Source organism: Emys orbicularis, chromosome 21 (assembly GCF_028017835.1).
Source record: "Emys orbicularis isolate rEmyOrb1 chromosome 21, rEmyOrb1.hap1, whole genome shotgun sequence".
Lineage (NCBI taxonomy): Eukaryota > Metazoa > Chordata > Testudines > Emydidae > Emys > Emys orbicularis.
The window spans coordinates 19,211,036-19,227,735 of record NC_088703.1 but is presented as its reverse complement, the minus strand read 5'-3'; the positions used below and the strand labels follow the sequence as shown (position 1 = coordinate 19,227,735).

The window sequence follows — 16,700 nt, the reverse complement described above, 5'->3', positions numbered from 1 at the left end:
TAGATAGATAGATAGATAGATAGATAGATAGATAGATAGATAGATAGATGGGGTGGATGGGGATAGATAGATGGGTGGATTAGATAGAGGGGAGGATGTAGCTAGATAGATAGCTAGAGGGTGTGGATGGGGATAGATAGATTAGATAGGGGGATGTATGGGGATGCATAGATGGATAGATAAGAACATAAGAACAGCCACACTGGGTCACACCAATGGTCCATCTAGCCCAATATACTGTCGTCTGACAGTGGCTGGGACAGGGGCTTCAGAGGGAATGAAAAGAACAGGACAATTAACAAGTGATCCATCCCCCGTTGTTCAGTCCCAGCATCTGGCAGTTAGATGTTTAGGGACACCCAGAGCATGGGGTTGTGTTCCTAACCAGCTTGGCTAATAGTCACTGATGGACCTGTCCTCCAGGAACTTATCTTGTTCTTTTTGGAACCCAGTTATACTTTTGGCCTCACAACATCCCTTGGAAATGAGTTCCACAGATTGACGGGGTGTTGGGTAAAGAAATACTTCCTGTTACTTGTTTTAAACCTGCTGCTTATTACTTTTATAGGGTGACCCCTGGTTCCTGTGTTATGTGAAGGAGTAAATAACACTTCCTTATTCACTTTTTCCACACCAGTCATGATTTTATAGACCTCCATCATATCTCCCCTTAGTTGTCTCTTTTCCAAGCTGAAAAGTCCCAGTTTTATTAATCTCTCCTCATACGAAAGCTTTCCCAGCCCCCTGATCATTTTTGTTGCCCGTCTCTGCAGCTTTTCCAATTCTAATGTACCTTTTGTGAGCTGGGGTGACCAGAATTGCACGCAGTATTCAAGATGTACCGTGGATTTATATAGTGGCATTAGGATATTTTCTGTCTTATTATCTATCCCTTTCTTAATGGTTCCTAACACTCGCTTAGCTTTTTTGACTGCCGCTGCACATTGAGTGGATGTTTTCAGAGAACTATCGACAATGACTCCAAGATCTCTTTCAAGGGTGGTAACAGCTAATTTAGACCTCATCATTTTGTCTGTAGAGTTGGGATTATGTTTTCCAATCTGCATTACTTTGCATTTATCAACATTGAATTTCATCTGCCATTTTGTTGCCCAGTTCACCCAGTTTGGTGAGATCCCTTTGTAGCTCTTCGCAGTCTGCTTTGGACTTAACTGTCACGAGTAGTTTTGTATCAGCTGCAAATTTTGCCACGTCACTATTTACCAGATCATTTATGAATATGCTGAACAGGACTGGGCCCAGTACAGACCCCTGGGGGACACCACTATTTACCTCTCCACTCTGAAAACTGACCATTTATACCAGTGGTCCCCAACCTTTTTCGTCTGGCAGGCGCCAGACGACGAGCCACGGAGGACCGTGGCGGCGGACGAGCATCCGCCGAAATGCCGCCAACAAGTGGCAACGTCAATAGGTGGCGCCGCTGGAATGCCGCCGACAAGCAGCGTCACCCAGAGGCATCGCTGCCAAAATGCTGCCGAAAATCGGTGGCATTTCAGCGGCGACGCCTCTGGATGACGCTGCTTCTCGGCAGCATTTCGGCGGATGCTTGTCCGCCGGCCAGTACGCGGGCGCACTTAGACACCCTGGCGGGCGCCATGGCACCCACAGGCACCGCGCTGGGGACCCCTGATTTATACCTACCCTTTGTTTTCTGTCTTTTAACCAGTTAGTAATCCATGAGAGGACCTTCCCTCTTATCCCATGACTGCTTAGTTTGCTGAAGAGTCTTTGGTGAGGGACCTTGTTAAAAGCTTTCTGAAAGTCCAACTACACTATATCCACTGGATCCCCCTTGTTCACATGCTTGTTGACCCCCTCAAAGAATTCTAGTAGATTGGCGAGGCGTGATTTCCCTTTACAAAAGCTGTGTTTACTGTTCCCCAACAAATCATGTTCATCTATGTGTCTTCACAATTCTGTTACATAACATAAGAACATAAGAACGGCCGTACCGGGTCAGACCAAAGGTCCATCTAGCCCAGTATCCTGTCTACCGACAGTGGCCAATGCCAGGTGCCCCAGAGGGAGTGGACCAACAGGTAATGATCAAGTGATCTCTCTCCTGCCATCCATCTCCACCCTCTGACAAACAGAGGCTAGGGACACCATTCCTTACCCATCCTGGCTAATAGCCATTAATGGACTTAACCACCATGAATTTATCCAGTTCTCTTTTAAACACTGTTATAGTCCTAGCCTTCACAACCTCCTCAGGTAAGGAGTTCCACAAGTTGACTGTGCGCTGTGTGAAGAAGAACTTCCTTGTATTTGTTTTAAACCTGCTGCCCATTAATTTCATTTGGTGACCCCTAGTTCTTGTATTATGGGAGTAAGTAAATAACTTTTCCTTATCCACTTTCTCCATATCACTCATGATTTTATATACCTCTATCATATCCCCCCTTAGTCTCCTCTTTTCCAAGCTGAAGAGTCCTAGCCTCTTTAATCTCTCCTCATATGGGACCCGTTCCAAACCCCTAATCATTTTAGTTGCCCTTTTCTGAACCTTTTCTAGTGCCAGTATATCTTTTTTTAGATGAGGAGACCACATCTGTACGCAGTATTCGAGATGCGGGCGTACCATTGATTTATATAAGGGCAATAATATATTCTCAGTCTTATTCTCTATCCCCTTTTTAATGATCCCTAACATCCTGTTTGCTTTTTTGACCGCCTCTGCACACTGCGCGGACATCTTCAGAGAACTATCCATGATGACTCCAAGATCTTTTTCCTGACTTGTTGTAGCTAAATTAGCCCCCATCATATTGTATGTATAGTTGGGGTTATTTTTTCCAATGTGCATTACTTTACATTTATCCACATTAAATTTCATTTGCCATTTTGTTCTTTATTGTAGTTTCAGCTAATTTGCCTGGCACTGAAGTTAGGCTTACCAGCCTGTGTTTGCCAAGATCACCTCTGGAGCCTTTTCGGTGTCAAATTAGCTATCCTCCAGTCATCTGGTACAGATGCTGATTTAAGTGACAGGTTATGTACCTCCGTTAGTTGGTCTGCAATTTCCTATCTGAGTTCCTTTAGAACTCTTGGGTGAATACCATCTGGGTCAGGTGACTTATTACTGTTTAATTTATCAATTTATTCCAGAACCGCCTCTAATGACACATCAATCTGGGACAGTTCCTCAGATTTGTCATCTAAAAAGCTAGCTAGCTAGAGGGGGTGGATGGGGATGGATAGCTAGATATTTAAAAGTTCTTCTCATACTCTTATGTATGCTTGGAAGGTTTAGGTTTTTTATAGGTCAATGTCAGTAAATGTCAATTTCACTGCGCACACACAGAAAAAATACTTCCATTGATAATAATCTAAATTTGCAGCCAGGCAAAGTAGGAAAAATGCTGCTTGAAAATTTCTTAGAGTTTGGCTTAAGGCTCTTTGCTTTGTATATTTGGACATGTGATGTTGACAATTTGTGTTTTAATGGTTATAACACTTTAACTGTTTGCATCTCAACGGCTACTGCCGTTAAATAATTATTGTCTGGCCCTCCGGGTGCCAGAGACCTTCCCCCATCATTCCCCACCGCCATGAAAATTGAAATAAATAAAAATGCTTAAAAATAAATAGAATGAGTACTTGTGGCACCTTAGAGACTAACAAATTTATTTGGGCATAAGCTTTCGTGGGCTAAAACCCACTTCATCGAATGGTTCTTTTTGCTGATACAGACTAACACAGCTACCATTCTGAAACCTTAAAAATAAATGTCGATATTACCCATTGAACAAAATAAAATCTGAATTCTGCCAAGCCTGCACTTCTGCTGGATCTGGGCTGGGTTTGCATTTTGTGTACGGTTTCTAAATGCATTTTGATAGGTGTTTTTTTAATTACTTTAAAAAGTGCAAAATCTCCCTCTCAATTTAAAGTCCTTATTTCTGAAACACACGCACAATAAATCAAACGATCCATTAAAAAAACTCAGATCAAATCTGATTTTTAAAAATTCAATTCCCCCCCCCCCCCCCCGCCAATCAATAAAAAATGGCAAAAAAGCAACACGTTTGTCTGGAAAACTTTTGCTGTCAAAAAAGGGCTTTTCGATTAAAAAATGGGGGGGGGGGCGGTTCTAGCCCCGGAACAACAGACAGGCTGGACCAGTGGCCCCAACTACCCCAATATCCCAGCCCCAAACCCCCCAGGGAGCCTGTTATGGGGGAAGGTGGTGCCCCCAAAGCCCCTGCCATGGGGGGGGGACACCCACAGAACACCAGGCTGGAGGAGGAGAGACTGGGGGAGCCTGGGGTTTTGTGGGGGGTGGGGTGGAAGGAGGGAAATCGGTTCTCTCCCAGGGTCTAGTGGTTAGAGCAGGGGGGGCTGGGAGCCAGGACTCCTGGGTTCTCTCCCTGGATCTGGGGTGGGGAGTAGTGGGGTGCGGGGCAGCCCTGACGCCTGGGTTCTCTCCCCGCTGCCTGGGGGGGGGCGGAGGGGGCTCGGACGCCTGGGTTCTCTCCCCGCTGCCGGGGGGGGGGAGGCTCGGACGCCTGGGTTCTCTCCCCGCTGACGGGGGGAGAGGCGCGGACGCCTGGGTTCTCTCCCCGCTGCCTGGGGGGGGGGGGCGGAGGGGGCTCGGACGCCTGGGTTCTCTCCCCGCTGCCTGGGGGGGGGCGGAGGGGGCTCGGACGCCTGGGTTCTCTCCCCGCTGACGCGGGGGGGGGGGGAGGCTCGGACGCCTGGGTTCTCTCCCCGCTGACGGGGGGGGGGGGAGGCTCGGACGCCTGGGTTCTCTCCCCGCTGACGGGGGGGTGAGGCGCGGACGCCTGGGTTCTCTCCCCGCTGCCTGGGGGGGGCGGAGGGGGCTCGGACGCCTGGGTTCTCTCCCCGCTGCCTGGGGGGGGCGGAGGGGGCTCGGACGCCTGGGTTCTCTCCCCGCTGACGGGGAGGGGGGGGAGAGGCGCGGACGCCTGGGTTCTCTCCCCACTGACCGGGGGGAAGCGCAGAGCGCGGCCCCCGCTAGGACCCGGCGGCGGCGGAAGTGGGGCGGCCCCAGTGAGGTGGGGCCGGGCCGGGGGGGCCGGTTCCGTCTCCGGTGGGGGCGGCGCTTCCGGCCGGGCCTGTCCGAGCTGGGATCCAGCAGCGGCCCCCCCCCGGCCCGCAGCCCCCCGGCCCCGAGCCCAGCCCCCCCAGAGTCCCCCGCGCCCCCCGCCCGGAGCCGGGGCCCCCGAGAGGTGAGTGACCCCCCGAACCCCCCCCGTGTGTGTGTGATCCAGAGATCGCCCCTCTCCCATAGCCCCTCCCCCAGCCCCATAGCCCCTCCCCCACAGGCACCCTCAGCCCCATAGCCCCGCCCCCCTCAGCCCCTCCCCCATAGACCCCCCCGTCCCTCCCCCACAGGCACCCCCAGTCCCTCCCCTCAGCCCCATAGACCCCGCCCCTTCCCCAGCCCCTCCCCCCCACAGACACCCCCATGTGTGCCCCATACACCCCCACAGCCCCTCCCCCCACAGACACCCCCATGTGTGCCCCGTACACCCCCACAGCCCTCCCCCACAGACACCCCTGTATGTGCCCCGTACACCCCCACAGCCCCTCCCCGGAGGTGAGTGATCACCCATAGATACTGGTACAGCTCCTATCCCTGCACCTCATACAGCCCCATACAGCCCCCCGCACACACCTCCTTCCCCCTCAGCCCCTCCCCACCCCAGTACCCCCCGACTCCTTCAGTAAGGCTTGTTACCCTTCGCCCCACCTCAGTCCCTCATAAATCTCCCCCCCTTGTGAGAAAGATACGTGAGCCCCCCAGCCCGTACACGGACCACATCTCCCCCACTCTGTCCCCCATGAACCCCTACCTCTATACACCCCTCTTCCTGGCCATGGACTTGTATCCCCCCAATGCTCCGCCCCGCTGCTAAAATAACAGTGATAAAGTGCTGGGCCCTCACTGCAGCGGGCGAGGGGTCCCCGTGTAGCCAGTCCCCGCCCCCCCCCCCGAGGGGCTGCGTCCCAGCGCAGGGCGAGGGGTCCCCGTGTAACCAGTCCCCGCCCCCACCCCAGAGGCTGGTGTGAATTGATCTCATGCATTCGGAGTGCACGGGGCGCGGGGGGGGGGGGGTCCTCAGGTGGGGCGGGCGGCCTGACCCTGCTCTAACCCCCCCGCCCCGCTTCCCTCCCTGCCCCCTCCCGGCAGCGGCCCTCCCTGGAGGAGATGGAAGCGAATGCGAGCGACGAGGGCGTCCATTTCCAGAGCTACCCCTTCGACTTCCTGGAGTTCCTGAACCACCAGCGCTTTGAGCCCATGGAGGCCTACAACCAGGAGCACGCCAAGGCCGTGGCCTCGCTGCCCTGCCCCCAGCCCCCCTACGAGTATCCCCCGCCGCCCGCCGGCGCCCCCCACTTCGACCGCCCCGCCCCCGCCAAGCCCAAGGACTTCAAAGCCGAGGGCCCCGCCCCCTCCGCCGCCGGCGCCGCCCAGCCCAAGAAAGCCGAGCCCGGCGCCGGCCCCCCGCAGCAGTACAGTGCCGCCGCCGTGCCCACCGCCCCGCCGCTCTTTGACGGGGCGGGGGCTTTCGGCACCCCCCAGTGGGGCATCGTGGACCTCTCGGGGCACCAACACCTCTTCGGGAGCCTCAAGCGGGGCGTGGGCGCAGCCCCGGCCCCGGCGGCCCCGGCCGACAGCCCGGCCGGCAAAGACGACAAAAACTATTTCCGGCGGCTGAAGTACTTCATCGACCGGCGCTTCCCCTGCGGCGTGTGCCAGAAATCCTTCAAGCAGTCATCCCACCTGGTGCAGCACATGCTGGTGCACACCGGCGAGCGGCCGTATGAGTGCTCCACCTGTGGCCGCACCTACAACCACATCTCCAGCCTCATCCGCCACCGGCGCTGCCACAAGGAGCCGCCTGAGGCCGGCCCGGCCGCCGCCGCCGCCGCCCCCCTGCCGCCGCCAGCCCCGGCCACCGAGCCGGCCGGGGAAGGCAGCCCTGGCCCGGCCCAGCCTGATGGCCCCTTCACCTGCTCCCTGTGCTGGAAAGTCTTCAAGAAGCCGAGCCACCTGCACCAGCACCAGATCATCCACACCGGCGAGCGGCCCTTCAGCTGCTCCGTCTGCGAGAAGAGCTTCAACCGGCGCGAGAGCCTCAAGCGCCACGTCAAGACCCACTCGGCCCTGCTGCGGGTGCCCTGCGGCGTCTGTGGCAAGGAGTTCCGGGACGCCGCCTACCTGCTCAAGCACCAGGCCTCCCACGCTGGCCCGCGCCCCGACTACAAGTGCGACGTCTGCGGCAAGGCCTACGCCGCGCCCCAGAGCCTGCTGCGCCATCGCCAGCTCCACGAGGGGGCCGCCGCCCCCCCCAAGGATGCCCCGGCCGCCGACTCGGCCCCGGCCGCCTACCAGGGGCCCTTCCTGCTCCCCAATGAGGCCCCCCACGCCGAGGGGGAGGCCAAGGCGGCTTTCGGCAACGCGGCGCTGCTGGGGCCCCACCCGCTGCTGCTGGGGGCCGGCAAGAGCTTCTGCTGCGGCATCTGCGGGCGCAGCTTCGGCCGGCGGGAGACGCTGAAGCGGCACGAGCGGATCCACACGGGCGAGAAGCCGCACCAGTGCTCGGTGTGCGGCAAGCGCTTCCGGGAGTCCTTCCACCTCACCAAGCACCACGTGGTGCACACCCGGGAGCGGCCCTACAAGTGCGAGCTGTGCGGCAAGGTCTTCGGCTACCCGCAAAGCCTCACCCGCCACAAGCAGATCCACCGGCTGCAGCTGCCCTGCGCCCTGGGGCCCGCCGGCGCCCTGCCCGCCGAGGGGCTGAGCTACGGCTGCTCCGACTGCGGCGAGCGCTTCCCCGACCTCTTCCACGTCATGAGCCACAAGGAGGCCCACATGGCCGACAAGCCGTACGCCTGCGACGCCTGCGGCAAGTGCTTTGGCTTCATCGAGAACCTCATGTGGCACAAGCTGGTGCACCAGACGGCCCCCGAGCGGCTGCTGCCCGAGGGGGCCTGCGCCCAGACCGCCCCGCCCCCCGGGCCCGCCGGCTGCCTGGAGAACGGGCTCCCCGGGGAGGCGCAGGCCGGTGCCGCCGCTGCCACCGGCCTGGCCTCCCTGGTGGCCCCGTCCGAGGAGCACCCCATGATCCCCAGCGGGGAGCGCTTCACCTGCGGCATCTGCGGGCAGAGCTTCAAGCACTTCCTGGCGCTGGTGACCCACAAGTACGTGCACCTGGTGCGGCGCACGCTGGGCTGCGCCGTGTGCGGGCGCAGCTTCGCCGGCGCCTACGACCTGCTGCTGCACCGCCGCACCCACCTGCAGAAGCGCCACTTCAGCTGCTCCGTCTGCGGCAAGCGCTTCTGGGAGGCGGCCCTGCTGATGCGCCACCAGCGCTGCCACACCGAGGAGCGGCCCTACCGCTGCGCCGTCTGCGGGCGCGGCTTCCTGCGCTCCTGGTACCTGCGCCAGCACAAGGTGGTGCACACGGGCGAGCGGGCCTACAAGTGCGCCCTGTGCAACAAGCGCTTCGCCCAGTCCTCCAGCCTGGCCGAGCACCAGCGCCTCCACGTGGTGGCCCGGCCCCAACGCTGTCAGACCTGCGGCAAGACCTTCCGCTACCGCTCCAACCTGCTGGAGCACCAGCGCGTGCACCTGGGGGAGAAGGTGTACCGCTGCGACCTCTGCGGCAAGAGCTTCTTCTACCTCTCGTCCATCCTGCGGCACCAGCGGGCCCACAACGCCCGCCGCGACCTGCGCTGCTCCGCCTGCCTCAAGCTCTTCAAGGACCCCAAGTACTTCAGCAAGCACGTGCAGACCCACCAGGGCGGGCACCCCTTCAAGTGCAGCACCTGCGGCGAGGCCTTCGCCAACACCTACGGCCTGAAGAAACACCGGCACCTCCACAAGCTGGAGCGCCTGGCCGCCCTGGGCCACAAGGACCCCTGAGGGGGAGAGACGGGGGAGGGGGCAGGTTGGGGGCAGACCCCTTAGTGCCACATATCCACTGGGGTGGGGGGCAGGTTGGGGGCAGACCCCTTTAGTGCTATGGAACCACTGGGGGGTGTGGTAGGTTGGGGGGCAGATCCCTTAGTGCCATGTAATCACCGGGGTGGGGGGCAGGTTGGGGGGCAGACCCCTTAGTGCCACGTAACCACCGGGTTGAGGGGCAGGTTGGGGGGCAGACCCCTTAGTGCCACGTAACCACCGGGGTGGGGGGCAGACCCCTTAGTACCATGTGTCCACTGGGGTGGGGGGCAGGCTGGGGGGGCAGACTCCTTAGTGCCACTTATCCACTGGGGTGGGGGGCAGACCCCTTAGTGCCACGTATCCAGTGGGGTGGGGTGCAGACCCCTTAGTGCCATGTAACCACTGGGGTGGGAGGCAGGCTGGGGGCAGACCTCTTAGTTTCACGTATCCACCAGGAGGGCGGAAGGTTGGGGCAGACCCCTTAGTTCCACGTGTCCACTGGAGTAGGAGGCAGGTTGCAGGGCAGACCCCTCAGTGCCGCGTATCCACCTTCTGTGGTGGCCCCCCCCGTTTCCATGCAGGAACCTAGGACTCTGCGGCCCCCTTGGGTGACGGCGCTCTGCCCCGCTGGAGGACATCTCGGCCCCTCCCTATTTAAGGGAGCTTCCTCCACCCCTGCTGATGGGCCACAGACTCCCCGTCGGGCAGAGGCTGCTGGACCTGGCACTGCCGAGGGGGCGAGACCCCCAGTGCTTTCCTGGACCCGGCCCTCTCCCAGTGCCCCCCCGGATTGATGGGGGGAGTTTGGTGGGTCTCGCCGGCTGACTGTGCCCAGCGGTGTAGGCTGGGACCCCGGCGGACTGAGGTGGGCACGGTGCCCACCAAACGGCCCCCCCCCCCCCGGCCGGCGTCTGGACAGCGGCACCCAGCCAGGGCTCGACACGGACAGGAGCAAAGGCCAGGGACACTCCGGGCTTCTCCCTCCCCACGCAACTGCCTGGAGCTAGGGCTGGCCAGGACCTGAAATCCCGCTGGAGGGGGGCCATGGCCGTCTGAAGGAGGCGTTCTCTGCAGGACCGTCGCTCCGGCCACCCACGTGGTGCACCCCGGGGCTGGAGACTAATGCTGGGGGGCTGCTTTCCCGACGGCTGGTGACCCCCCCCCCAACTCCCTGTTTTGCAGGGTGGACGCAGGCCAGGCCCAAAGATGGACCAAGGAGCTGTGCCACGATTCGCTGGCAAAGCCCCCAGGCGGCTCTGCAGTGCCCAGCCCAGCAGATGGGCCCTGGGGCGTCCTGGCACCAGTGTGGAGCTGGTAATCAGGGCCGGGGGGGGAGCTGGCTGGGCAGTGGGGCTGCCTCCCCCCGAGTGGGGCCAGCCCTGGGGCTCAGACCGTGGGGGCGGGGGGCTCTGCCACAACGAACTCTCCAAGGGTCAGACAGGTCCTAGTGGCTGGATCTGGGGGTTAACCCAGCTGGTCGGAAGTGCATGGCCCAGGGGGCGGCTCTGTTCTAACCTGAACTAGCCAAGCGGAGCAGCCCCATGCGGGTGGGAAGCTCAGAGCCACGGCCAGACACACCAGGAGCTGCAGCAAATATCCCCAGTTCTGGCTAGCTGGCTACCCTTCCCTCCCTCCGTCCCCTTCCCTCCATCTCTCCCTCACTCCATCTGTCCATCCCACCTTCCATCCATCCACCCCCATCCCCTCCCTCCATCCCCATGCCTCCATCTGTCTGTCACTCCATCCATCCCTCTCTCCACCCCCATACACCTCCATCCATCCATCTGTCCCTCACTCCATCCATCCCTCCCTCCATCCACCTCCATCCCCATCGATCCATCTGTCCCTCACTCCATCCATCCCCATACCCACGCATCCATCCATCTATCCCTCCTTCCCTCCCTCCATCCACTCCATCCCCATCCACCCCATCCCCATCCATCCACCCTGATCCACCTCCATCACCATCCATCCATCTGTCCCTCACTCCATCCATCTCCATACCCATCCATCCATCCCTCCCTCTCTCCTTTCCTCCCTCCATCCACCTCCATACACATCCATCCGTCCCTCACTCCATCCATCCCTCCTTCCATCCCTCCATCCACCTCCATACCCATCCCTCCCTCCCTCCATACCCATACCCATACCCATCCCTCCCTCCCTCCCTCCATCACCCGATCCATCTGTCCCTCACTCCATCCATCCCCATACAGACACCACCATCCATCCACCCCAACCCCATCCATCCATCCCTCCCTCCTTTCCTCCCTCCATCCACCCCCATACCTCCAGCCATCTGTCCCTCCCTCCATCTCCTTCCATCCCCATCCCTCCATCTGTCCCTCCTTCCCTCCCTCCATCCACCTCCATCCATCTGTCCCTCACTCCATCCATCCCTCTCTCCTTCCCTCCCTTCATCCACCCCATCCACCTTCATCCATCCATCCCTCCTTCCCTCCATCAACCCCATCCATCCATCCCTCCTTCCATCCACCCCGATCCACCTCCATCCATCCATCTCTCTTTCTATCCCTCCATCCACCTCCATACCCATCCATCCATCCACCTCCATACCCATCCATCCTTCTCTCCCTCCATCCACCCCATCCATCCATCCCTCCTTCCATCCACCCCGATCCACCTCCATCCATCCATCTCTCCTTCTATCCCTCCATCCACCTCCATACCCATCCATCCATCCACTTCCATACCCATCCATCCTTCCCTCCCTCCATCCACCCCATCCATCTGTCCCTCACTCCATCCATCCCTCCCCATACCCATCCATCCATCTGTCCCTCACTCCATCCATCCCTCCCCATACCCATCCATCCATCTGTCCCTCACTCCATCCATCCATCCCTCCCCATACCCATCCATCCATCCCTCCCTCCCTCCGTCCCTCCCTCCATCCCCATCCATCCATCTATCCCTCACTCCATACCCATACCCCTCCATTCCTTCCTCCCCATACCCATCCATCCATCTCCATACTCACCTATCTCTCTCTATCCCCACACTGTCTGTCTCACCCTGTATACACCCATCATCCCTCTCTGCCTGTCTGTCTGTCTCTCCCCATATGCACCCATCATCCGTCTGTCTCAGTGGCTTTCTCCCTTGGGATCCACAGACCATGGCTAGGGATTTCCAAAGGGCTCTGCACCTCCATTCGAAATGTTTAGGGGTCCACAAATGAAACTGGTCTAGCGTATCCCTCAAACACCCACTCACAGCTCTTTGTGTTTCACACTCCTCTATCGATCTGACTCCTGGGTTCTCACCCTGGCTCTGGCAGGGGAGTGGGGTCTAGTGGTTAGAGCGGGGGGTGGGGGAGACTGGGAGCCAGGACTCCCAGTCTCCTGGGTAGGGAGTGAGGTGGGGAAGGGCACCCCCAGCCCCTTTGCAGCTCCTTCCATCTCGCTGGCCCCTCTCCAGGTGGAGGCAGCGAGCCGCCAAGCAGGGCAAACACCCACCCCGGCAGCTGCACCCTGGAAAGGGGGGGGTCGCAGGGGCCCCTGCGCTTTGGGCCACAGGCAGAGCGAGGACTCCAGCGGCTCCTACCGGAGATTGGCCATGCCCAGCCCCGCCGACTCCTCCCCTCCCGTTTTGTTTTATAACCACACGGCTCTATAAATACATATAAATATATAGATCTATAATTTTCTAACCCCTGAGAGGCAGAGCCAGGGCTGAGCTGCCCCCTCTTCCCCCCCCCCCCGGCAATGGAATGACTTAAAAATACGTCTCCGTGTCTCTCCCCCATCAGCACAAATTCACTCCTCCTCCCTCCCGGGCTGGCGGAGACCCCGGTGCTGCTGGGTCCTGTTTGGGAAAGGGGGGGAGGGGACTGGTGTGGGGGCAGGGGAGGGGTGCGTGTGTGTCTGTCAAACTCAACTCCTGTCCCCTGCTGTTGACGTGTAACTTCCCTGGTGTTGTACAGATGAAACTGATTAAAAACCGTGGATGCGTATTTATTAGGTGTGTTACGGTAGCTCTGGGCACCCAGCCATGGCCTGGTACCCCCCTGTGCTAAGGGCTGTACATTGTGTATTACGGTAGTTCTAGGTGCCCAGCCCTGGCCTGGGATCCCCCTGCGCTAGGTGCTGTACATTGTGTATTAGGTGTATTCCAGTAGTTCCAGGTGCCCTGCCATGGCCAGGGATCCCCCTGCACTAGGCGCTGTACATTGTGTATTAGGTGTATTACGGTAGTTCTAGGTGCCCAGCCCTGGCCTGGGATCCCCCTGCGCTAAGCGCTGTACATTGTGTATTAGGTGTATTACGGTAGTTCTAGGTGCCCAGTCATGGCCTGGGAACCCCTTGCACTAGGCACTGTACATTGTGTATTAGGTGTATTACAGTAGTTCTAGGTGCCCTGCCATGGCCTGGGATCCCCCTGCACTAGGTGCTGTACATTGTGTATTAGGTGTATTACGGTAGTTCTAGGTGCCCAGCCCTGGCCTGGGATTCCCCCTGCGCTAGGCGCTGTACAAACCCAAACAAAGAGAAGGTTCTTGCCCCGAAGAGCCGACAGTCTCAGTATAAGATGAGACTCCAGCTGGAGACAGACAGGCGGCTGGGGGAGCAGAATGGAACAATGGGACAATATTTGTCCCTGTGGACAGGTGCCCCCCCACAATGCCCCCGTGTGGCCAGAGTGGCACTGCAGGCACCTTGCCTCAGTTTCCCTCTGTCTTCCCGGAACATTTCACCCACAACTAGTCTTTAAAACACCCTTCCCCCTCCGGTGGGGTCTAATTCATTCTGATTCATCTGTGCCCCTGTTAGATTCTGGGGTGCACAGCCCTCCTTGGGTGGCCATGTGGTTCCACTCCGGACCCCCCCAGCTTGTGGGCTCACCCCCAAGGTTCAGGGGCCCACAGCCCTCCTTCCTGGGGGGCCGTGTCCCAACTCAGATCTTCCTCCAGGAGCTCTGTTGGTGAGTGGGGATCCCCCAGTCCCCTGGCTCAGCCCAGGATCTTCCCCGGGTGGGTCTGAGACCCCCAAGTCCCTGCCTGGGCAGGCTGGCAGCGGAGGCCACCTATCCCTGCCCAATTCACAAGACATCTGGGCCCAGGTCCTGCAAATGGATATAAATTGGCCATCAGGAAGTTTAGACTTGAAATTAGACGAAGGTTTCTAACCATCAGAGGAGTGAAGTTCTGGAACAGCCTTCCAAGGGGAGTAGTGGGGGCAAGAGACATATCTGGCTTCAAGGCTAAGCTTGATAAGTTTATGGAGGGGATGATATGATGGGATAGCCTCATTTTGGCAATTAATTGATCTTCGACTATTAGCGGTAGATGCCCAATGGTCTGTGATGGGATGTTAGATGGGCTGGGATCTGAGTTACTACAGAGAATTCGTTCCTGGGTGCTGGCTGGTGAGTCTTGCCCACATGCTCAGGGTTTAGCTGATCGCCATATTTGGGGTCAGAAAGGAATTTTCCTCCAGGGCAGATTGGCAGAGGCCTTGGGGTTTTTTCGCCTTCCTCTGCAGTGTGGTGCACGGGTCACTTGCTGAAGGATTCTCTGCACTTTGAAGTCTTTAAACCATGATTTGAGGACTTCAATAGCTCAGACATAGATTAGGGGTTTATTACAGGAGTGGGTGGGTGAGATTCTGGAGCCTGCGTTGTGCAGGAGGTCAGACTAGACGATCATAATGGTCCCTTCTGACCTTAAAGTCTGTGAGTCTATAAGGCCTAGGGGTCTGCCACTGTCCCCTTGCTGGATACAGACTGTCCAGGTTTCCTATCACCCCCGGGCTGGGGTAACTGACCCCCACCCCCGAGCCCCATTACTGGGGGCGCGCTCGGCGTCCCTGCTGCCCGGAGAGGGATGGGGAGGCAGCTTTGCGGCTGGCTGTGGCCCCCAGCCCAGACGGGACCGTGGCACCGTGCCTGGTACGACGAGGCCGGGGAAGGTCGGACAGGCGGCAAAGGGCTGAATCCGCAGCAAAGGGGTGTGAGGTTGGACACTTGGGAACTTTCCAGCTCTGGGGGCAGCTCCGCTCCGGAACAGGCTCCCGGGGGGTCCCCGTCACCGGAGGGCGAGCCCCTGTCCGGGATGGGCTGGGTGCACTTGGCCCTGCCTCAGTGCGGGGCGCAGGAGGGGGGTGATGCCCCATCCAGCTCCACGGTGCCTGGCTCACGCCAAGGGGGGAGACGCAGCAGATGGACAGGCCCTGTCCCACCGCAGGAGAAGGAGCCAGCGGTGGAGGGGCTGCGAGCGTATGGGGGGGGAGGCCTGGCTTCCTGCGGCATCCCGGGCTGAGCCCCGGGGGCCGTTCTCTGCTCTGAGCCACCCCGTTGGGGGTCCCCCCCATTGGAGCCCCCTGGTGGTTGGGGGGGGCCTGTTGCACCGAAGTGTTGGCTTGGCCCTGCCTCAGCACGGGGGACTGGTGTTGAGCGAGATCCCCTCCGGCCCGAGGTGTCTTGGATTCAGTGTCAGCGCCCAGCGCCCGCTCCCCAAAACCAGCCACCAAAATGAGCCCGAAGGATCCCAGCCCCCCCGGAGACCCAGCCATGCTGTGCCGCCAAGGCCCGTACCAGGGTGGGGAGTGAGGTGGGACTTGCCCCAGCCAGTGCCAGGGGGCGGGCGATGTGGTGACCCCGAGGGGCTCAGAGAACCAGCTTTGCGGCAGCGTCCTGGAGCAAGTTGGCGTCAGGGCCGGCCAGGCACCGGGGAGGGAGGACGGGCCGTGGGGATCGCAGAGACGTGGGACCCCATTGATGCAGCCCGGCTGGGAGGCTAAGGGTCCTAGGGCAGGGAGGCTGGGGGTGCTGGCCGCAGGGATGGTGACAGGAGAGCTTGGGGGGAAGACGGGTGAGCTGGGGCTCCCTCTGGCGGGGGTGGGGAACGTGGAAATCACAGCAAGGGCCCATCTACCCTGGTATCCTGGCTCCCAACGGGCATTGGAGGAAGCTGCAAGGGATCCTGCGGTTCTGGCCCAACGGGCCCCATGCTCTGGGGGGGGGGGGGGGGCTGGGAGCCAGGACTCCTGGGTTCTATCCCTGGCTCTCGGTCTAGTGGTGGGGCCTGGGGTGGGGAGGAGCCTGGGAGGCCGGACTCCTGGGTTCCCTTCCCTGTCTCCCTGTGGGGCCAGTCCCCTCCCCCGGAGCAGTGCAGAACACGCCTGTGCCCATGCCAGTTTTCTGAGCTCTGCCCCGAGGCCTTGGTTGCCCCCTGTGGTTCACAAAGTGCAGTGCGGCCCTTGGGCGCTCCGGGAGAGGGGCAGCCGCCGCCCCCGGCACAGTGCGGGTGACATGGGCCTGGTGCTACTCCCTGAGCATCAGCTGCTGGCATTGTGGGGGTCAGCAACCCCACACCACCAGGGGGCCTCCAATGGGGGGGGCCCCCCAGGGTGGGGTGGCCGAGAGCAGAGCGTGGGCCCCGGGCTACGGGGGGCTCTGCGAGGATCCAGCTCCTCTTGGGGCAATCGCTGCTCCCCGGGCGCCGCGCTGGGCCATGCTTCTGGCTACTGCGGCCCCCAGGCTCCCGAAGGCTTGGGGGGGGGGCCCGGGATGCTGCAGGAAGCCAGGCCTCCCCCCCCCCCCATCCGCTCGCAGCCCCTAGCCACTCCCACGTGTTGGCATCGCCGGTGGGACCGGATGCAGCCCCCCCTTGGTGTGAGCCAGGCACAGTGATGCAGCCCCCCCTTGGTGTGAGCCAGGCACAGTGGAGCTGGACGGGGCCTCGAGGGGGCACCTCACACACACACCCCACACTGGGGCAGGGCCAAGTGCACCCAGC

The 16,700-nt window shown here is 60.0% G+C and overlaps 1 protein-coding gene across 1 annotated transcript; it reads left to right on the top strand.

Annotated features, from left to right (window-relative positions):
• Positions 1–1,406: 1,406 nt before the first annotated feature.
• On the top strand, positions 1,407–8,920 carry ZNF865 (zinc finger protein 865). Its single transcript, XM_065420853.1, has 2 exons — positions 1,407–1,622; positions 6,182–8,920. Exons 1-2 carry the CDS (start codon positions 1,407–1,409, stop codon positions 8,918–8,920), a joined length of 2,955 nt encoding a protein of 984 aa, XP_065276925.1.
• Positions 8,921–16,700: the final 7,780 nt, after the last annotated feature.